Source organism: Argiope bruennichi, chromosome 8, assembly GCF_947563725.1.
Source record: "Argiope bruennichi chromosome 8, qqArgBrue1.1, whole genome shotgun sequence".
Taxonomy (NCBI): domain Eukaryota; kingdom Metazoa; phylum Arthropoda; class Arachnida; order Araneae; family Araneidae; genus Argiope; species Argiope bruennichi.
The window spans coordinates 32,204,484-32,229,004 of record NC_079158.1 but is presented as its reverse complement, the minus strand read 5'-3'; the positions used below and the strand labels follow the sequence as shown (position 1 = coordinate 32,229,004).

The window sequence follows — 24,521 nt, the reverse complement described above, 5'->3', positions numbered from 1 at the left end:
AATATAATTAAACATTATAAGTTTAAAATGTTTTCCACCCTTTTTTTACAGATGCTCAGCTTAGGATACATCGATTTGTAACCTCAAAATGCTTTTATGATTGTACATATATATTTAATTCTTATTTATGTTACCTAAAATTTCAAGAACCTCTGCAATATAAAGTAAAGGGAAGGATGAAATCAAATAGCAACATAGCTGGCTTTAGTGGTTTCAGATTTAAAAACCAGCCATGGCCATGCCTTAGTTCCTCAAAACATTTTTAATTCATTAAAGGTCATTGAAAGAATGTAATTTAATGTTTCTAGCATGCATGTGCACAAATACATAACTAAAACTGTTGCAGATGTTCTAATGGTGGCCTAAAATATAACTTCTAAACCAATAGAGATTGGTAGGTAATTCTAGTTCGAAAAATACACTAAATGATACAAATAAAGAAAATTTACGCTGCTTGAGTTTTCATAAATATGTTGCAAAAATATTAAATATTCTAAATTTTTACACAGACCTCCAATTCTATCAGATAAGTTTAACCTTAAATACTAATATTTTAAACACAAAAAAGTTACACTCTTCTGTGATAAAAGTTGATCAAATTATGAAGCTTTGAACATCAGTATTTCTGATAATTTTAGTGGCTGTCTAAACGAAGATCTGCCAATCAATGCCATGGAATTCTTCGAGGAAAACATTTATTAGCTTACAAAAAATGTAACTTAATCAGTTTTGGTTGAAGAAGAGCAAAATCCCTTTTGTTCAAAATGTTAGTCAAAAATATTTTACTAAATATGATTATGGAATCATGAGGCTGTATAAAAATTAAATTCATTCTTTTAACATATATTTATTGATCCAAACAGCAAAAAAATATCATCTATTACATCATTTAAAACATTATTAAAACTGGAATGATATCTATCAATGTTTAGAAGTTACTGAAGTATGACAAGAATAAACACTTTTGCATAGTCACCACAGAATTTAAAAACTGCATAATTTTAAAAAAAATTAATTCATAAATTCATTTTCTGAGAGCGTGAACAAAGAACATGTATACTATGAAAAACTCACTTTTGGAAGCACGTATGTGAAAGTATGCAGTGACCCCCCCTTCCTGCTGAAGACCGATTGCCTGATGAGGTAAAATAGGATTGTCTGCTGAACAATCGCCTCCATCCCACTGGCACTGAGAATTGTTGCAAGGTTTATCACAGTAGCCATCTCGAACCCATTGAGTAGGACAGCCTTCGGCACAGTTAGGAACAGGCCATGATAAATATACCTTTAAAAGTAAAATCAATGATATTTTAAATTGAAATACTCAGAAGAAACCTTAAAATTTCAGAATAATAATGCTTTATATGTAGAAATTCTTGTTTGATGTATTACTATTTAAAAATTTGACATATAAAAATCTACCAATTCATATCTTTAAAGGGCAGTACTGTGACGAACAACAAACAATTATTGATAATAACATACAGTATTACCCTAGCCCTCATCCCACTTAAAAATATCACTTTCCAGTTGCTAGAATTATTTACCATATAGCTTCAAAAACACAAATACAGAAAAACCTAAAATTAAAGAATTTCAGAAGAAGAATTAAAGAAAATTAAGAATTACAGATTTTCTCTTTTATAGATTCCTAGCCATTTAGGAATCCTAAGGAATGAAAAAGTCGATGTTCTTGTAAAGACAGTTACAGAGTTCTCAGCATTCATGGATTGGATCTCTCCAGAAGATATGATTTCTAATATTAAAAAAAAAATTCTACATAAATTATGTAAGATAAAAATAATAGGAGCAAATATCAAGCTTTGATTGAAAACCTCCCAGATATCATTACCACCATAAATGGACACAAAGCACAATACAAGATAGACATATTGCACATGTGATTAGTAAAATGATCATAAAATCAGGCCTCTTACACAAATTCAAAACTTTGTGTATCAAATCCAAAGAAGCCACCAACATTTCCCACATCCTATTAAAAGACACAAATTATTCAGCTACTAAGTCATGCTCAGGAAAAACTTAAAATCATCCAACCCAATATTTCATTTTACTTTCTTTTGCTTCAATCTCTCATGAACAAAAATCATCTAACTATTTTCTTTCAATCCTTAAGTACTTTGACATGCAGTAATTGTAACGTTATGGCAATCAGGAGAGAAGAGCCTTTGTTGCTATATTCCCAATATTTCTTTACATTCAAATTCCTACTGTTATTACACTGCCTGCAATATTTTTCTGTCATTTACAGCAATCTTCGTTGGTCCCTTCAAATTTCCAGAGCATGTTTATCCATCCATAATTCCTCACGTCTTATATTTTTCCTGGAGTTTATACTGCTATCTTATAAAAGTATCAAACAGAGTAATATTGTATTTAAAACCAACTAATAAAACAAGGTATTAAAGTTGTCAGAGATGTGTAGTGTAATATAACTATCTGAAAATTAGAAGTGAATTAATTCTTATATAATGTTAAAAGGAGAATGGACATCTTCATTTCACAAGTCAACACATATAACTTTATTTCTATTAATGATACAGAAAATACATGTGTTTTTGTATCTTCGTCTCTACAGACCAGACTGTTTCTTCTACAATTTTTAAAGGGTGTCTATCTTTAAACACTGCAGCTCTTTCTTGTAATATAATCATGTAAAAAATTATACAAAGTATATAAAAAATGATTAATTGAAATGATGATTGAAAAATTATTAATTGAAATTAAAAATTGAAAAATGAATAATGATGATTAATTGAAAAATGATTAATTGCATTATTTAATTGAAAATTTTAGTAACCATTAATTTGTGAACCAGCTAGTTGACAAAGAAAGTTAATACATATTAAAGTCAGAAATTAAATTTTTAAGTCACCTTTTATACATCAGTTATTGAAATTTCTGAAAGGCAACTTAAGATTAACCAAACAAAAGGCTTTAGTTTTAATTTCAGTCATGTGGGTTTTTTCCCACATCAGGATTAACCTTAAATAGATCACATAATAAAAGGAGATAACTATGTACCACAGAATTTAAGAGTACACTACAACAAAATGGATTGTACATTAGTCATATTATAGGATGCTAGAAATTACAGATAAGAATATTAGTTTTGTTTCTCAGGAGTCAGATCATAATAAAAAAATATAAGCATTTAAAATAAAGAATAGACAATATTATAGATATTATACCATAATCTATAAAGGGGGGTGGGAAAAGACTATTGTTTCTAACTACAGATTTACTGTAAGTGTTTCTAATCACACATTTACTGTAAGTTCACAACAATTAATTTTTTACATCTAATACATAATTTAATTAAAACTAAATAGAAGATAATCAAAATGCTAATGCATAATTTGTGAAAAATGCACAACATTTAAGCTTGCATATTTGTTAAAAAATTACCATAATCGATTTGCTAAATTCTTTTGTAGTGATTTATTCTTTAAAGAGTTAAACATCTAAAGATAAACAGATATGCTGTTTAAAATTCCTGTTATTTTTTTCTGTATTGTTAAAATACTTTGATAGTTTATGATTTCTAAGACCAGAAAAATTTAGCATTTGCATAGAATAAACCAGAATATATGGATGCTCTAGTATGGTTCCTTACATTTATAATTAATGCCTTTGTTTAGTTTTAAAGGTATGCATATTTTTTTTTTACAAATTCCCATTAATTGAAATTAATTTACCTTTTGCCCTTTTGTATGAGTATAAAAATCCTCTGGCCAAACATCTTTTCCAAACATGACATCATCATTTAAATAAATGAATTTCTTTGATAAGTTAGGAATTCGGTGGAGATGACATTCAATGGCAGGAGAACTAAATGTTGGTAAATGACTGTTATTTGGGAAAATTTCCTAAAACAGAATAAGATAATAATTGCAAAGTGAAAACAAACATATACATACTTTGTCTCAATTGTAACTAGAATTTTTGATACCTGAAATAACCAAAACATTATTCTTTTTACTCATTTCTCTTTAAAAAATATATATTTTAAATTTTCAAATAGGAGCAAATTATACAGTTTAAGAAACAGTTTCAACATCCATTCCTTATTAGATACAGCATTGTATATTTTATATATTTTAACTCTAAAATCAGTTCATGTAATTTAAATTTCTGTATTTCTAAATGTAATTACTTTCTGCAATTTAAATGCTGTTATAAATAGAAATAAATAGAATATTAAAAATTACTATAGGGGAAAACACACACACGTTTGCTGGGGATACTGGTTTAGATGAAACTTCATGTCAATGGTTCTGTCAAAATGTCAAATATCAAAGCCAAGTTATTTTTAATTATCTTATATTCTGTTCATTGTATATTTTGTATGTATTCAGTTAATTGTATTTCTAATGAAGATTTAGTTCCATAACATCATAATGCTACTAAAGATGTAAATGTGCTGTTCATCTAACTTTTTGATAATGTCACATCACTTTTTTATTCATCTTGTTACCTAAATAGAAGTAAAACAGAATCCTTCCTTCTCAGATTTCACTCATGAAAGAAAATCACACAATTAAATATTTGATGATATAATAAAAATAGTTCATCAAATAGATTGCAGCACATTAAGAAAAAATTATTTTCAAAAAAAAAATTGCCAACATTTTGCAAAAATTTACATGATTATCAAATTTATATAATTAAAATTACAATCTCAAAGTGTTTAAAAATAAATTTTTGTGCAAAGTTGTTTTAAGAAATTACTGAGGAAAAACTCCAAAATTCAGCTGAATTTTTAATTAATAAATAATAAAAATTCCACTTAAAACTAAAAATATATATATATTGCTAAGAGGTGCATATTTTTACCCACAAAGTATAATATGTGCCAAATTTGGTAGCAGTAGTTTCAAAATGTTGTGGTAGGTACTTTCATTGGATTCATTTTGAACTTTCAATACTTTCATTCATCCATTTATAATTAATTTTGAATTGATAAGTATAGGATTTTATTCTAAATTTGTATGGTCTGTTATATATGAATACACATTATTATATGGCTTATCATCATTTATGTAAAAATTTTTATTGAAATTAATCAATAAGAAATTGGATAATTATTCATGTATTTTTTGGTATATATAAGTTAAGCTGAAACAGTTGGTAACTCATTAACTCATGCATGGGTATAAGAAAGACTATCAGTGGAATTTTAAAAGTAATAATAGTGCATCCTCAGCCCATTTTCGTGTTCCATATTGACTTTTTATTATTAAATAATACAAATATTTCAAATAATATAAATATTTTAAATAATATAAGCATTCATAAAAAATATTAGGAAAGTACTTTTCAAAAATTAACATACTTTTCTTTTCCACTGTTTTTTCTCTAATTATTTTTTTCCAAATATAATTCCAAACAAAGAGAAACTTTTCAAATAAATTTAATCATTTTTATTTTGTTTTAAAGATAAAAGTTGAGGAAAACAGTATTAAGACATCTTTCTTTTAACAAACTGGATGAAAAAAAATGTTTATATTGCATTTTTATAGTGAAAATTTGTCTATAATTGATTGAAATAAGATGGTTGTAATATAATTGGAAATTTCTGAATTAATTGCATATCAAATTCTTAGCTGGTCTATTAAATTATTAAAAAAAAATTCGCAAATATAAATATTTATTTCATTTCAATTTTAAAAATGGACTAAAAATTAATATAATCTTCTAAAACAAATCAGAACATATATTTATCGTAGCACATAACTTCAATCTGGATGGGGGAATAAAAAAAAACATTCTTTCAAGCATTAAAAAAACAAAACAAGATAGAAAAGTATTTTGTTCTTTAATCAAGCACTTACTTCGTGAGTTACTATAGTAACAAATGGATTGTCAAGATTCAGCCAATAAGGAATTTGTCCATTAGTAATAATATAAACATGTCGAACCCAAGGAGCATGTTTTTCCAAAGATCGTAACGAGTATCTAAGTTCCTAAAATGATAAAATAGAATTTATATTTCTGCCATTTCATAGAAACATGGCAGTCAGTGTAGTATAATAGCTAACTTACCTCATTATCTGTAAACCGACTAGCAGAAATATCTTCATGATCCTAATTGTTAAAATGACAAAGAAAAACAGCAATAAATAAAACAATAATCATTTTATCTAAGCAAATCTATTTAAATTGCTACTAATAATTGACAAATATGTCTTAAGACATAAGCTTCCTTGAGAATAAATGGATTGAATAGTTAAAATACAAACATTTTCTATTTTATCATGCAGAATATAACCTAAATATGATATCCACACATAAGAAAAGAGCATAAAAATTTCATTGTATATCCTTTCAGTTGACAAATTAATCCCTTCAGTTAATGGTTAGCAATTTAGAAAGAAAAAAGAAAAGATGACTTCATAAGACATGTGATTTTAAAATCGATGGATAAAGATGGAGTTTATGGAAATGAAGTAAACCATCGTCAAGGGCAATCAATATTAAAAGCAATCAAAGAGTTAAAAATCATTATTCTTTTATTTTGAATATAAGACTTTGAAATTTCAAAGGAAGGAGGAAAAAAAGTTTAATGAGTAACAGCAAACAAAAATTAACCTTAAATGATAAAAATAAAATATTGGCCCAAAATTTTTCTTAAAAATTTGATAAAGTAATCAAAAAATTTGAAGTGGCAAAATTTGAAAAAGCAAAAAGATTTCTTTCTGTCAAACTTAAGTGCAGGTATACTCTGGTAAATACGAAGTTTTTTTCCCAGAAACCTTTCTTTGAACCTGCTTATGCTTTGATCTCAAAGATGAGATTCTATCACAAGGTTACAACAACTTTAGTAAAGTATGAGCAAATAAACTATATATATATACATTGAGATTTCCTCATCCACAAGTAGGATTATTGATTCGTAACTTCTAAGGATGAAAGCAAACACAAAAATGTTTAATACAAAAGCTTTTCATTATGATATGGGAATTATCCAAATAATCTTTCTATCTTCAATAATTAAGGAGTTATGATGAGTTGACAATTTTAGCCCTTTGTCATCCTTTCTGATTTGAACTGCATGGCCTACATATTAATTCACCTGAAATTCTCAAATTATACTACTCAATTCACCCATACAAATCAAATCAAAATTATTCAAGTTAACTTGTTCAAAAGCTGATATGGATAAATAATTAAATCTCTACTAAAAATACAGATGAGCATGCGCATTGGTCTTTTAAAAGTAACACATGAATATATTCAATTTATACACATTTAATGAAAAATGTAGATATATAATAAAATAATTTGTTTTTAAAATCTTGGAGACTTCTAAAAAAATTAACTATCTAATAAACAGTAATCAGGAGAGCATGAGGTATCTAATATATAACAAATCATATAATATTTACTAATACAAATTTCTTTATCGCATCAATTTAATTGATATTTGATTTGTGCATGCATTTTATAAGAATATATATTAACACATATCATATGTAATATGATAGAATAAAAAAAAATATGACTTTATAAAAATGCCACAAATACCCAAAATTATTAAAATGTAGTTGCACCTTTAAAAATGTCAATGTTTTATAGCTAACACACACCTAAGACTCATAAAAGATATCCGATTTTTAACATTGATATAATTTTTTAAATGCAAATTTGCAAATTAAAATAAAAAATATATATAACTTTGTAAGAATACCACAAATACCCAGCACCATTAAAATATAGTTACATTTTTAAATGCCAACATTTTACAACTAAGACAGCTTTAATTTTCATAAAAGGTTCCAAATTTGAACATTAAAATAATTTTTTAAATGAAAATTAAAACAAAACTGCTATTTTGTCATTTATGTTAGTAATTTTTTTAAAAATAAGCTTAGAAAATATAAAGGAACAAATTTTATTCACAGATATTTTTTACCACATACAAAAGTTTTAATATTTTTTAATGCAATATAACAAAACTAAATATAAGAAAAATACATATTAGCTTTACACCAATTATTTTTATTAAAATCACTGAATGAATAAATAAAGTTGGAAGAGTATTTTAGAGTGGAATAACTTGTAATAATATTAGAATAATTCATAAATATCTAAATTATGTCCTAGAATAGTGTATTAAATTCTTATAATAAGAGAAATAGTATTTAAATTTACACTATTATGAAAAGATTCTATTAAGAATAAAAGAGCAGCATTTTTTAATTACTTTTAAGAGCAAAAATAAAAGCCACAATATAAATGCATTATAAACATTAATATAAAAATGATATAAAGCACACATAGAATCTCAAGTGCTCTTTTCAATATATACATATAGATTGATAGATACAATGACAAATAGAAAGAGTTTACAATTATTTTTTAAAGCAAAAAATTAAAAATTACTTACAGCAGGCAGTTCAATAACTAAATAAGCAGAAGACACAGAAGCAACTTTAGTCTCAAAAGTAATATTTTTCCGTTTTAGAATGGCATCCAAAGAATCAGGATCAGTTAAGGTCAGAACCGCCATGCTTTTTTCCTCATAAATAAAAATCTAGATTAAAAAAAAAAAAGAATAAAGAAGAAGAAAAAACACTCACAATTAAAGTAAAATATAAAATTTAAAAAAGTTATAGATACATAATAAGCAAATAATTTACGAGGAAAATATTACTATTTGAAAAATCAGAAAATTATTGCCTCACCATTGCTAGATTTCAATGCAGCCAATGATATAGTAATACAATTATACTCTTCCAAATTAAATTTTCTTCCAAGCTTCAGTTTTTGATAATACACAATGACATTGTAATGAAGGGGAGAAAAGAGTCTCAAAGTATTTAGGTCAGTTTTAGGGTAAGTCATAGAGAAAAAAATTAATACTTTTTAAAGTCAAGTATGGTGAGGGAATGAAAAATAATACCTTGTTTCAGGTGTTGTGTATAATCATTTTGCCACTCATGATGACTGGAGCATAAAATGATGTTATGTTCTGCCTTTTTTTCATTACCATTAGCACAGATTTAAATTTTCTAAATATTTTATTAAGCATATGATTAACTTTTTTGAGGGCAAGTTGTTTAATGTCAATATTGAATCTAATGTGATTCCAATATTCTTTCTGCTAAGCAGTATCATCAGAAATCTAATTATAAGACTGTCTTGCAATTATCTACAATAATGCATTTTATTTTATTTTTTCAAGAAATATAAATATTAGTGTAACTTGGTAATGGCCAATTTAATTTAAAAGAAGGATGTCTGCAAATTTTGTTTAAATTATGTTAAAAATACCAAGGCTAATACATCAATAAAATGAAATTACTCTTCCCTCCACATGTTTTTAAAGTTTCTTTTTAGAATAAAGTATTTAAACATAACTCAAAGGAAAAAAAAATATTGATTATACTTTCACTTTAAAATATAATAATGGATAATATGTGCCCATTGACAATAGTTTAGGATATAGGAATACATACTGCCATGTTCAACAAAGTCAAAAAGTAAAAACTGAATATGTTTGGTTTAGTTATTGATGTGAAATATAACTCTTGTACAATTTGAATGCTGGGTGTTAAAAGGTTAAGAATTACTGATAAAACAATTTTTTTTTTTCTTTTTTCCATCTCAATCAATGATGACTACATCTTAAGTGTTTTTAACTATAATTTAAAACTACTAATTGCAGAGAGAGGAGAAATGAATATAAAACATGTATAATTTCGAATTTTTCTTAAAAAACTATTACATTACACCCATTCATTTTGGTTATCTTCCAGAATTCATTAAAATCTTCCTAGTTGATTTAAAGTTTGATAAGCTTATAAGATGTATTTGTGATATGCAATAAATTACATTTGTGATTTAACATTTATTCTTCAGATTTTGCAATATATTGTAAAATTATTTAATAGAAGTTTTAAATGACAACTGCATTTTAGATCTGATATTAGAAGAAATAACAACTATAAAAACGGACAGCAGAATTTGAATAGTATAACTAGCACTTTATAAAAAATATTATAAAGTGATATATATATATATATATATATATATAGCACTTTATAATATTTTAGAAAAAAAAATAATAAAATTCCCTGCTATTTTGATATTTATTCAGTGTTAAGAAAACTACCAAAACCTACAGAAACAGCTAGTAATGATAGAAGGAGAGCCAATTATAGCAGAATGAGACACTATACCTCACAAATGTTCATTTATTTATTGGGTAGAATAAAAATAAAAGGGTGAAAGCAATAAAAGCACTTCCCCTCCTAAGGTTAACGGAAATAGACAAAGCAAAAGAGATTAAAGAGAACTTTATAAGTCATATATTTCAGAGAGATAACTTATTTCAAAGTTCGGAAAGAGCTGTGTGCAACCATTCCAACACATAAAATATTCTAAGATTATATGTTACGATGCAGGCAAAATAAAATGAATAGAATTTCATTTATTTCAATATTTAAAATTAGTACAAATTCAGAATACAAGAGTACACTAATTAAATCATGGATTTTATTTCAATGGAAGGTTCAATGATTTTCCCATAGTAAACTGTTAAACATTTTTAGAAGACAAATATTTCTATATTTGCTTACTTTTATGGTTCCCAGTTAAAATTACCAAGATTTTTGTATTATGTATAAAGAAGTTTGGCAATCTTGATGTAATCTGAAAATTGTCAAGTAAGCATGGAGGTAATAAAAATAAACAAGTACCAGTACCTTACCTGTGATACAGCAGGCCGGACGGTTGGAGGCAATTTTTCTAAAATATTACTTTTAGAATAGCCATATGGAAGCTGGGTTAGAAGAAGCATATTATTTAGCAAAACTGTGTCTTGGGAGCCCCAGTTATCAGTGATATATGCTCTACTCAGAGTGTAGTTTTGGCCTTCCAAGGAAAGGACTTTTTTGGCTAATACTTGATCAGCTGTGAAAATTTTTAATAATCAATGTTTAAAGTACTGATAAAAAGCAATATTTATATGTAATTTAATATACTAAACTATTTTTTGAGACAATCATTACATCTTTCCAATCATGAATTTATTGAAAAACAACAATTAAAAAAAAACTTAAAGAAAAACATCATTAACTTTTTAAGATTTTTTCCTTATTTATTTATAATTTAGTAATACAGTCAGTATGTAGAATTTAAAATCAGAAAATGAAAAAGAAATTTGATACATTTAAATATATATAAAATTAAAATAAAATAGATATAGCAATAATTAACATCATAAAAAGAAAGAAATTGTTTCAGTAAAATTTTTTTCATTGAATTTTAAATCTTGCTACTGCCTATATTCTTTCAATCCCCCCCCCCCCAAAAAAAAACATTTGAAATTTAAATGATTCATTAAATTTTAGAGAATATTTGAAAAATAAATTTAAAAAATCTTCAAAGAATTTAAAAATGGAAACTTGGAACAAAGAACTTTTTAAGGGTCTAAGAAATCTTGAAGCATACATCTAGGATTCCTTTTTTAAGAGTTTGAAGAGTTAACTAATAAGCAGAGAATTTTGTTATTTTATTCTTAAATATTAAAAATTTTTATACAAAAAAGTATATTGAGAAGGCATAATGCAAGAGGGAAAAAAGGGGGGATTGCATTTTATTGTAAAAATAATCTCTACAGTTCGAAAAAGTAAAATATAAAGTTTAATATTTCACAAAAACTCTTTGAAGTTCTCAATAAAAAAGTATAAACTAATTTGAATTGACTGACATATATATAACTCCTCCATTTGTAAGAATAACTAATAACATGTATTTGATAAATGTCTTTAACCATTACAATTAAAATTTTCCTCACATAATATTCATTTACATTTCATTAGGACTAATTACTAAAGTTATAAAGGAAACATTAACAACACTGATAAGAATAGATATATATTTTTGAGATAAATAGATTTTATATACTTCAACTACTTAAAGATGAACATGATTACTATTTAAGCAAAATTAAAGTCATGAAATGCATGAGAAAGAATTTCAAAATAGATAAGTTTAGTCTTCAACTTACCTATACTGTGATTTGGAAAAACTAAAACTGTAATATTTTCATAGCTTTTGTGTTGAGCACCAACTACAAAACTGTTTGATATGTGCTGGAAAATGGAATCATTCTCTTCTAAATCACTTAGTGTTAGAGAATTGGGAAGCTGAGGTCTGACTAGTACCATATGAGATTTCACACAGTTGGAAAATGAGCAACTACAAGAATAAATGAAATGTATCATTAATTGAAATGAACTAAAATGTATACTGATAAAAAAATTACATAAAAGCATTATTTATTCTCTACTGTATAACTTCTTTTTATAGATACACTATGAAGCAAAAAACACAGTCTCATGAGTTGATCATAAGAAGAGACGTGGCTAATAAATTTATAAAATAACATCTTAATTATGTTTCTGATTATAAAAGTACTGATTCAAGCAAGTATGATAATTTAAATTAGTTTATTTACATTAACCCTTCAAATTCTTATCCCACAATATCCACAGATAGGAAAATAATCTATTTTCTGGTGCATCTCACAATTTTTATAAGCTAATATGTTTACCTTTTTCTATTACAGATTTGAATTATATCATGTGACTATTGTATAGCACAAAATAATAGTTTGTTTCATTAAAAAAATCTAAATTTGCTAGCAAATATTACATCTAAATAATGATTTAAAAAATATATAGTAAGAGAATTAATGTTAACTTTTAAAGCCACAAAAAAGCCATTTGGGGATGAATCATTCTGCATCATGGTAAAATGACAAGAATAATACCTGAGCTTATAATCATTCTCCAAAACTCTAAGTCACACTAATAAAAAGGCTATGGCTAATGATGGCAGATTTGATTTGTCCATTTCCATATATATTTAACACAAATAATATCTGTTCAGAAGACTTGAGTAAAGAAATTAATATGAAATTAAAATTATATGAAACACAACCAGTTAGTTACCAAAGAAGGATATCCATAAAATTAGTAAGCTGAATGATAAGCAAAGATAGATACGAGATACAAAAAATAGATACATTAATAAATTGTTCGTTGCATTTTTTTTTTGGGTGCAAGTTCACAGAAAAATGAAAAATTTGATGGACAATTAATATACAATCTTCATTTCAGGAAGAAACAGCTTCCTTTAATGTTTTTAAAGGCAATATTTTTGAATGAAAAATGCAAATTTTACATAACAATGGTATTTTATTACTTTAAAAAAATCAATACAGCTCTTAACAACTTAAAAAAATCAGTTTGAAACAAAATAAAACATTCAAATCTTTAAAACAGAATAAACATAAATGATATGTCATTGCAAGTCACAAGCGAAAAAATTTTGAATAAAAAAAAAAAAAAACACTAAAGAATACTTGAAACACCATTTGTGAATATCTTGTAGGTTGTTTAAATTAAATGTACTTTTAAGCTAAATATATGTCGACATAATCTTGAGATATCAAATAAACAGTGCAATTCTGAATAGAACTCTCTCTTTCTCAAAGAAGCTGCAGCATATATCTTATTTTTCTTGGATGATTAAAGCATTTTAATTCATGCACTTCATAAATCTATGTTAATTAGAGCCATCCTTAGAATGGGAAAGAAAGAAAGAAGGTAGAAACACACATACACTTATATATATTAATAATGTATAAAATATATTAAAAGATATTTGTTGTTATTGTCTTTTAAAGTATTAAAAAAGAGAGAGAAAAAAATTTTTACTTCATATGAGAACTAAGAAATCCATATTCTTCTTTGGCTTTGTTTAATTCTTTAAGAAATGCAGGATCTGAGCCATTCACCCATGTATATACAACATCTATTGGGACATACTGACATAACCTAAAATCAAATTTAAAGTTTCAATTAACATATATAAAACATACAAAATTACCTACTTATATAAAAATGTTCATTCTTAAAATTAAAACAACAACAACAATAATAAATTTCTTATTCTTATTTCTTTCTTATTCTTATAAGAAATAATAAATTTCTTATTTAGTATTCAAACAGAACAATACTTCATTATATACATATAACTGAAGATCCAATGAGCAAATGCATTTATTTTTTAAAAGTTATAAATCTGGGACACTACAATTGAATTACATGACTGTGGAAGCAGATTTTAAATTAGAATATTAAATTTCAGAAATAATCAAGTATAATTCTTATCATTATTTTTTAAATAAAAAGTATTTATCTAGACCAAGAAACAAATAATTATACTTCACAGAATATGAAATATTTTTATTTACATAATTAACAAATATTATATACTTATCAATATACATATGCCAACTTATAATCAGTAATTTAAGTAATTGGTAAATTTAAGTAAGGAATTCTCACACTCACATTTTGTAAGAAAATGAATAAAAAAGTATGATAATTTAAAAAATACAAAAAAAAAGGGGGAGGGGGAAAGAAAGTCTTTCATCTATTTCTTTACAGTAGACACAGAAAAAAAATTATGATAATTGTCTAAATATAAATAACTATTTAAACTCAATTTTCATAGTAAAATCTAGTTTTTTATATATCCAGCCTCAACACGAACTACTGGTCCAATTTTGTTTCATATGAAAGTTAATAAACTCCAGATATTTTCTCAATATTTACTTGTCCCCTTCATTTTTAAGAGAAGTTTCTGAAACATTACTTCACAGCACATTTTTTTATAATGAAAGCCTATGACATATATCTTTGGCTGTATGTAACCCAACATTGAACTAATTTGGAAAACTTTTATTTCATATTAAAAAAGCTTGAACCTAAGATATGTTGACAATGGTTGTTCAAATTTCACCATACACCATTTTTAAGAGAAATTTTTTAAAAATTATTATTTAACAATACTTTTTCTATGGGGGGGGGAGAAAAAATATGATTGAGTTCTCCACCTACAACCAATGAACTATTTTAAAAAGTCTAATTTAATTTGAAAAATCATGACACTTATACATTCTTCAATCGTCATTAAATCCCTTATTCTTCCTTTTAAAAGATGTACAATAATTTGATAAATTCCTCAATTTAACAACTGGATAAATTTGAGGAAATTCAATACTTTGAAATATAGTTTTAGTCAGAATACTCTATTATTTTTGAACAAGTACAATTTAAAATACTACTTTCTTTTGTTGTGATAAAATACAGTTCATCATTCATTAACATGACTAAATTAATCTAGATAACACAAGTCACCTTCAGGGGCCATATTAATTGTATTAATACAATAATGTTGACGAAATATTTTTCATAAAATAATTAAAAGAACTATGATAAATCATGATTGCATAATAATGATAAAATCTTGATTAGTTAGAATAATAAAGAAGATTGGTTAAATATGCTTGCAAAGTGATGAAATTAATGGCAAATTTAGTATTGTTGTGATGTTGGAGTATCTGTCTAAATTTTGTTTTTCAATACATCTCAAATATGAAGACAGAAGGAGCACTTAACCCTTTATGAAGTATCTAAAGAGAGGCCATGAGTTTTCACAACAAATAAAAGAAGGTGAAATCAGTATTCAGATATTATTTAGTGATTATAATGAGATAACTCTGTCAAGGGGTTATTATCACAGAGAATGTACATAGAGTAGAGATATATTTTATACATTTTTCTCAAAAATATATGGTAATAGCACAAAAGACCATTGTTGACATATTACGTATGTCAGCAATGGTCTTTAATCTTCTCATGGCCTCATTAATCTTCACATGAAATAAAAATTTGCAAAATTAATGTAGTGGTTGAGGTGTGGGAATTGTGTCATGAATTTTCCTCACAGGTATTGCAAAGTTAAGTAATATCTTGGAGATTTTTCTTGAAAACAAATAGTGGTGGATTTTGGTAATTATTTTAAATATATAGATGGTGTATGAATAGTTGATTGATGAAGGTGGTATATATTTAATTTTAATAAAAATTTCTCTTGCTCAGTTTAAAGTATTTGATATAACATTGCAAACATATATAAGTCTATTAGGGTGAATATAATTTTTTTTTTTGATAGTTACTACAATTGTAAAAGCTGAACTGTAGTTTTTTATTTGATTTTTGAGCATAAACCTTAAAATACTGGCTTTCAGAAATTTCATTCTGTTTCATTGCATTATACGATCACTCCTTTTTTTGCTCATATATCAGCAAATATTTTTTTACATATAGAATATTCTATAATTCTCTGAAAAAGGTCTTTTAAGGCTATGACCTTTCACATTACAACTCCATAGCAAAAATAACTTGGTTATATTTCCTTGACTTATTTTTAATGTTTATTCAATGATTTCAGAAAAACCCAATACATAAAATCAAAACAAATAAAATTTCTCTCTCCTCAGATTGCAGATACTGTGCAATAAACTAATAAAAATATTACAACAAAGAAGAATTGAAATAAATTTTGTATTGAAATAATAAATAATTAAGTTCTTTATAAACAATTATTGCTGAAATAGTAATAACGTATTATAATTATTATGCATCAAATAAATTGCTAATTTCAATTTCATTATTTAAGACATAAAATGGTAAAAAAAAAAATAAAAAAAATCACCATATTTTATAAACATAACTGAAATAGTAACTATACAAAAAGTCATCAAGCTGCCATTAAACAATCCAATTAAATAATATTTTTAAAGTGGACTTGGAGATTTACTAACATGTTTCTGTAACTTTTACCCATGATGTTATTATTGTAGGGACTGAAAACAACTGAGTACTTTTCCTTGCTCCATTCCATTAATGTCTAAAAAAAAGTAAAATTGATTACCATCAGTCAATTAAACATGTAAAGCACTGATGCAGTTTATCAGTCTAAAATAAATTATAAATATTTATTTTCATACGAGATAAACAGAAAATTTATCTTTAAGACTATCAAGTAGTTTAATAAGGAAAAGTATCATACATACTTCTCCAAATCGAAGAGTGGAGACAAAAATAATAATAAACCCAACAAACAATAGTAGCAGAGTGTATTTCTTAGCTAGGACATCATATGTTTTGCGTTGAAGAAGTTTACAAAGCAGTGTTCCAGCCATTTTTGTATTTTATAAGTCAAAGCATATAAGAGATGGAAAAAACTGTAACATATTCCGTCTTATTAACATGCATTGATGTGCGTTTATAGAAACAAATAAACCAATATTAAGTACAAAAGCAGAAAAATTAAATTAAAAACATTCCGACTAGAATTTTTTGCGGGAAAGGAAATTTTGACATTCTCTATAATTGATTGATCATGATAATCAGGTAGTTTGAAATCACATGTGAATGAGAATTTAAATTGAATGTCAACAAATAAGCCGGAAAAGTTGCAGTTAAAAGAATATTGTAATCAAATATAGTACGTCACTTTGAATATATCAAAGAAATAAGAGTGAAATATATTAAAAAAGAATATTTTACAAAAATTTTTTTCGTGAAAGAAAAGAAGTATTAAAAATGTTTCATGATTGAAAAAATAAAATGAAGAAATTAAATTCTATTTTGAATCAACCATGCAATTGCTTAGAGAAATAAAAATAAAAATACAGAATTAAATTTATTTTTGCTCTTTTTTTAATTGCACAAGTTTTTTTTTTAATTAAGTGAACAGTATTGTTGAAACCTGATCTGAACTAGTAATCTATTACGTCACAGTGTTTACCAACACATCTGTCAATCGTTGTTATGGTACTGAAGTAAACAAAGGAAACTGGCGTGAAACATTTTTATTTGTATAAATAATGAAGTAAGTTCCAATTTTACTTGTATCATAATTTAAATAGTTTAAAAATATCTCCTATCATTAACTATTTAGGCATAAAATGATATTTAAAGTAATTTGTAAGCATTTCGAGGAAAGTGATAAATTTTTATTCGAAATATGGAAGTGAATGGTTTTATGATTCATTTCTATAAAAATAGGCAGTCAGGTGGAATTATCAGAATTCATTTTATAAATAAAGTATCGAAGATGTTTTCCATGATTACTATTTTAAGTTTGTTTGGATTGATTGTTTAAAAGGAAATTTTATTTTATTAACATTCTGTAAAAAAATAATGAAATGTGACCTCACGTGTGTTGTTAGCTTAGCGGCATCAATCTAAAAACATATTAATAGATGATTTAATTATATTTAATGTAATAAATTATTTTATAATTATTATTTATTAATTTCTATTAAAATAGATAAAACAAATTAATAATTCAGATCAAAATGATTGTAAAAGAAAGTTTCCAATTGCTATTTGAAATTTCACTTGGAAAAATTTCGTTTAGCTGTCATAAAATGTAAAACAAACTTGAGGAAAATCTTTATCTTTCATATCAAATTTTATATATTGATATAGAAAAAAATACTTTTAGTTATATTCTTCTATTTATTTTAATAGAATGTTCCATATTTATTATTTGAGGCCACAATTAATAAATTTTTAAATCAAAGCTGTAAATGCTTATTTTTTTTATATAAAAGTAAGTTCCTATATCACTGAAATGTTTTGTTTTTCTGTGAAATTTAACTAAATATATTTGAATTTCACTTGTTCTGTGCTTGATGAAAATGTTTTTTAAACTATAATTTAATCTCTTATTTTTTATAAAAATTGTTGCCATTTCTATATGTAATATTTATAACTTGATGTTTATTTACAATTTCTGATTATATATCTACCAAATTAATATATATATATATAAATTTGATATTATTTATTACATGTTTAATAATTATATACTGCTCTGGTGTTTGTTTATGTCTTTTTAATGTTAGTTAAAATAAATTATTTTTTATTGAAAACAGTGGCAATTGTCTCCTTAAAACTTTCTTCTTGCATACTCTCTAAAAAAGATGTTCCAGTGAACGCCTTACATGTCATTGGCATACAATAGTTACGAAATATTAACCTTTGGCTTGAATGTAGCATTTTTACCCAATCTGTGATGTGTTCTTTGACGCTTAATCCCTAACATGCTGTTAATAGTATCCAAAAATAGAATTTGTGCCTTAGACTCTCTTTTCTCAACCAATTTAAACAAAAATGTGACTCAAAACTACACACATAGACACAAAATCTTATATCAAATTTGATATGTTTAAATCTTCGTGTTTTTTAGTTATCGCATTTACATGTTTCTGAAAATACAGTACAGTACCAACAGACCGTCAACCGCTTTTTGGATTTGTCTCAAACATTGATAGGTATCTACACTATAAATGTTGAATCTGTGTACCGAATTTTTTTAAACTTGCTCTCTTCGTTTAATTACTATTATGTTAACAATATTTATTCGAACAGCCAGAATTCTTCTGAATGAAATTTGCTCAAAATTTGGTGTATTTGGACGGTAAAACAATTTTCATTCGTTTTGCTCGAAGCATTTTGGATTATCTTTGACACAAACATTTCCCAAAAATGCATTTTCCAAATTCAGGGGGATCTAAAACAAGGAAATTCGTTGAATTCTCGATTTGTAATTTCTTAATGATTACAATATTTTGTCGTATAATTCGTATAAGAGAAAGTAGTAAAATCTGTCAATATGTGTTGATATTTACCGCCCCAGGTTTTCTTAAGAGATTTTTAGATCCTGCAGTGCCAAAATTTCGCCAAAATGGTTGCATTATTGTTTCATTTGCTGGAGATTTGTCGCGAACAACTTCAATTAGCGATGTTCTTAATTTTTTTTTTTTTTATAATTTATTGCTTTGGCCTTAAAAATTAAAAAGTGCCATTTTTTTTTTTTTTTTCCTCCAGCGTTATTCTTTTTAAACTATTTTGTTATATCATAATAATGATAAAAACGAAATTTATTGATCTAACTTAAATGACCAAACTTTAATGTGCTTAACTCTTGCAGTTGTTTTCATTTTTTTTTTTTTAATCAAGAAAGCTTCTGCTTTTTTATAAAAGATTTATGGGAGTTAAATCCAGTGTATTTGATGACAATTCCAAATATAACTTAAATTCTACTTTTACAATTAGCTTTTAGAGTTTATCGTTGACACAAATTATAAAAAAAAACAACAAAAAAACATTTGTATTTTTTAAAAAAATTGATAGATTATTGAAGCAACTCTTAAACAAAATTATCTCTTTTTAGTTATCTAAGAACAAGGAAATCTATTAGCAATAAAGAAGCTTCGTTTAAGTGAACAATTCTAATTGCATTTACCCTTGCTAAATAAATTTTAAATGTTCTTTGTTGTTGTTTAGCTTTTGAAAGTGAATCAGAGAATTTTCTTAAGTTTTAGTTTTATCTTATATTAATGTTACGTTTGAAAGCAGCATTATAGCTATTTTGGGGGTACACGTAATAATTTTGAGTGAAAGACAGATGGCGAAGTCACCATCTGAACTAGTATGACAGAACAACGAGAAGACATTCGGCTCCAAGGTATTTAGCGTGCAGCAGACCAGCTTATAAGGTAGTTTTCGGCGAGATTGCGATACGAGCATGGAAATCCTCCAGTCTCTAATTTGATGCCTTACCATCAGCCTGCCGTGATCTTGTTTAGATCTAAGATAACAATGCATAGCATTTATTTACCCTGTGGTGAAATATAAAATAGTATGTTTTTACTTTATTAATTATTTTCGGATGGATTGAGATTTGAACATGGAATCATCCGGCTATTCCAACCCTGCGTTGATGTAATTTAATAATGCATAGCTTTTATTTACCTTGTGGTGAAATGCAAATTTTTACATTTGTACTATGTTAGTCATTACAGTCGCGATAGCCTGATGGTAAGGTATCGATCGGCCTAGAGACCGGGAGGTTCTATGTCGAATCTCAATCCTTCCGAAAATGACTAACATAGTACAAGCGTAAAAATTTACATTTCACTTGCAGCTGTGTAGCTGTAAGATAATCATGCATACCCTTTATTTATCCTGTGGTGAAGTGTAAAATTGCATGTTTAAACTACATTTTTTTTTTTCTCGGAAGGATTGAGATTCGAACATGGAACCTTCCAGTTTGTAAGTCGGTGGTTTATCATAAGGTTACCGCGACTTTTCCTAGATCTACTATAATAATGCATAACAATTATTTATTCTCTAGTGAAACGTAAATTGATATGTATTTCAGTATGTTAGTCGTTTTCGGGATCCTAAGAGTATGTATTTTACTATATTAGTCATTTTCTGAAACCTAAGAATGCCGTGATGTTTTAATGTCATGACACTGTCCCGATTTATAAATTTCCTAATTTCTCTATCTTTTGTTCCATTTTCTCATCAAATGGGTTGTAATAGCTGTTGACTGTGCATTCTAAAGCATTATGGATATTGCACGTAAGGCAGTAATATTTTGTTTGCCAAGAATAAGCTACTTGTAATGCGATTTAGTAGCATTTATTTGAAAACTAGTCTTCTAAGCCATTTTGACAAAATATCCCTAATTTTTCTTTAAAAATAGAGCATTAATAAAACTAGGTCTAAACTTAACTTTGTGTCATTTTGATAATGTGTTTATTTTCATCATTTTTTTTCGGCTCTAGGTTTGCTAATTTCTTTAGCTGAAAATTATTCGACTCACGAAAGATTACAAATAGTAATTTGGAAATAAAATATTTATATCACACAGCTTACTATTTTTTATTTTTATTTGAGATGTATTTATGCTTTCTGAAAATGTATTTCACTTTCTGAATGTATGCTTTTTGAAAAAAATACGTATACTTTTTATTTCATTGAAACGAAATAATCAAAGATAAGTTAATCAACTTATCGTTTCATTATTTCACTTCATTGAAAGAAAAATATATCAAGCATTACATATTAAATATAATTAGATAAATATAATTCCTCAAAATTGGCATTAATAGTTTTTATTTTTAAAGGAGAAGAAAATTTCATTTGCAAAATAGATAAATTTATGATACTTAACATTAAAAGTTATGAAGTTTGAAGTCTTCATTCGAAATTTAATCGAATTCAGATAATCAGAATGTTGTATTTTTTTGCTAGTCGAAAGAATAAAATCGATGCTTCTTTTTTCCATTGTCATTTTCCTCTTAGCATACGTCATTAGTTAGCTTCGAAGCATAAAATGCTTTGCCATGTCTGAAAGAGGGTCGTAAAAAATAGGAGAATATCTCTTTAGTTGCTATGCCTTCTTTTGTTCATCTCCATAACGAACAATTATTTTCGAAAGAACAGTCTCGTCGACCACGAACAATTCGTCCAAAACGACTGTGACCGACAAGATTCGGAGTGGAAAAATTCTGTTCGCCTCCGTCTCAAGTCTGTTTTCTTTTCTGCCTCAGCTAGGAACGCTTATTGCTGTTCCCTCATGCGTGAAATAGAATGAAAATAATTTCTCCGAATTACAAAGCGTTTTCTCTTTCTTTATTCTTAACCAGCGTCACCCGCAAAGTTGCGGTTGTCACCTGCAATACGCACACCTTTCATTTGCAGAACACAATTTGATTCGAATATGTTGTTGCATCTGTTTCTTTGGAGGCAGACGATTTTTCCTCAAAGAGCCTGAATAGACGAATAAGCTTTTTGTGGTTCTGAAATATACAAGGTAAATATATTCTCATTTTGTTCGAGAGATACTTCTATTTCATCGTGTTTCCTATTGAATCCGTTCCTGTTGAAGAACCATTTCCAATTCCATATTTTAGTAATGAGTTAATTACTGTTAGAAGTTATTATTTGATATCCAGATTTTAGATTTATTATTGACTGAAATTATTGATTTTAATTTAAAAAATTGACAGTGGAAAATAGTTTAAAAATAAATTAATGAGCTTCTTAGTTTTGCTTATATTATATTTTAATAAATAGTTAATTTTATGTTTTGAAAGTTTTATGAAATAAATTTCTGTAAAAGTTTTATTCATTTATTTTTTTAATATTTAGTTAAAAAGAAAGATGCATTTGATGCTATACAGTACAGCGCAATATTTTTCTGCTACTTATTTCTTGAATTTGAGAGTTTGCTTACTTAAATAATTTATTTATTTATTTGTGCATACTTGTTATCGCAATATTTTTGTTTGAAAGACTTAATTTCAAGGATCACTATACTTGTTTGAGTAAATTGGATTTATTAGAATTAAATTATCTCTGTAATTTTACTGAAATATGAATTCTATATCTGAATTTGTTTTAAAATTAAATTTTTAGTTCATACAATTAAAAATAGATGGTGCTTTGCTCATTTCTGAAAGACAATTACTCGAAGTCTGTTGTCTTACTTCTACAACATATCTTGAGAGAAAATATACATTTAAAGGAAATGCTTGTTTGTCTTTGTTAAAGATAATTAAAAAACGCTTTGAGCTGGACGGATGAAATTTGGCATATTGTCTATACGAAGTATACGAGAAAATGTAATCACCAAGAAATTCGAAATCGAGAATTTGACGGATTTTCATGTTTTAGATCTCCCCGAGTTTGAAAAATACATTTTTAGGAAATATATGTCTGTCTATGTCAAAGATAATTCAAAAATGCTTCGAGCTAGATGAATGAAAATTGGTTTATGGTCCAAATACACCAAATTTGTAGATTTCTTTCAAACTTGAAGAAAAATCCATTAAGAGAAAGTCTATCTGTCCGAATGTTTGAATATGTTTTAACACGATAACTAGAAAGTGAAAAGAACTAGATAAATAAAATATGGTACATAGATTTACCGATTATAGTGTAGACACTTTTCAAATTTTGAGTGAGATCCAGCAAGGGGTCGGTCTGTATTATCAGAAACATTAAACATTGTAATTCAAAAATACATTGACTTAAATATATCAAATTTGATTCTCTGTTTTGTAAATGGAAGTACAGTTTTGTTGTAGTATAGCAAATTTTTGTTCAGTTTGTTGATTAAAATCCGTCTAAAATACGAATTCGATTTTTCGATTAATGGTCAAAAAACTTGGAATGGATCACATAATAGATTCAGTAAAAATAAAAAATTCTCCCCAAAAGTTAGTATTTCTTAACTACTGTAAGTCAATGCCATGTAAAAGCCCTCTCTGGAATAACACCTTTATTAGAAAGTATTCGAGAAAGTTTCGAGGAGATCATTCCTGTTAGTTATTTCATTCAATTCAACACTTTCAATGGCTGGTATTAGGTAATAACTCTGAAGGTCAAAGGGAGCACGTGTATATGCGCGTGCACGTCATTCATCAAACATAATAGGTAATTGTTCAAAACGGCATGCAATTACCAATTCTTTTTTCCTTTTGTCCCATGTTAAAGTGGCTTAATTGTTTTTACTTTGCTTATATATATTTCTTACATTGATTTTTTAAGCGAGAGATTTTTGAAACTGAATAATGTGAAATACAATTTAAAAATACTGAGTAACGCTATTTCTTATATACTGAGGCAGATCCGATGCTTGTTTGAAATGAAGTCTATGTGTTCATTAGTTCTTTCTTGAAGTTTAAAAATGCTTGCTCGTAGAATTTTTTATTTTTGCAAAAAGATGCCGTTTCTTGTTTTCATCTATTCTTTAATGTTATTTGT

The 24,521-nt window shown here is 26.4% G+C and overlaps 2 protein-coding genes across 3 annotated transcripts in view; one reads left to right on the top strand and one right to left on the bottom strand.

The window, feature by feature from the left end:
• Positions 1 to 17,327, bottom strand: part of LOC129981140 (N-acetylglucosamine-1-phosphotransferase subunits alpha/beta-like) — a 40,724-nt gene extending 23,397 nt beyond the window's left edge. Inside the window, exons 1-10 of the mRNA XM_056091833.1 lie at positions 16,961 to 17,327; positions 16,709 to 16,794; positions 13,752 to 13,871; positions 12,038 to 12,228; positions 10,736 to 10,938; positions 8,411 to 8,557; positions 6,067 to 6,108; positions 5,856 to 5,987; positions 3,720 to 3,890; positions 1,075 to 1,285 (exon numbers count right to left, since the gene is read on the bottom strand). Of these exons, the coding sequence (XP_055947808.1) occupies positions 1,075 to 1,285; positions 3,720 to 3,890; positions 5,856 to 5,987; positions 6,067 to 6,108; positions 8,411 to 8,557; positions 10,736 to 10,938; positions 12,038 to 12,228; positions 13,752 to 13,871; positions 16,709 to 16,794; positions 16,961 to 17,089 (1,432 nt within the window). The 5' untranslated portion in view covers positions 17,090 to 17,327. The remainder of the gene's footprint in view (positions 1 to 1,074; positions 1,286 to 3,719; positions 3,891 to 5,855; positions 5,988 to 6,066; positions 6,109 to 8,410; positions 8,558 to 10,735; positions 10,939 to 12,037; positions 12,229 to 13,751; positions 13,872 to 16,708; positions 16,795 to 16,960) is intronic.
• Positions 17,328 to 17,691: 364 nt separating this feature from the next.
• LOC129981141 (liprin-beta-1-like) overlaps positions 17,692 to 24,521 on the top strand; it is a 101,290-nt gene continuing 94,460 nt past the window's right edge. Inside the window, exon 1 of one of the 2 annotated variants that reach the window (XM_056091838.1) lies at positions 17,692 to 17,781. The gene's annotated coding sequence lies outside the window, so the exon portion shown is untranslated. Of the gene's footprint in view, positions 17,782 to 22,315; positions 22,567 to 24,521 lie in introns of those variants that run through there. The other variant, XM_056091837.1, reaches the window with a different exon arrangement.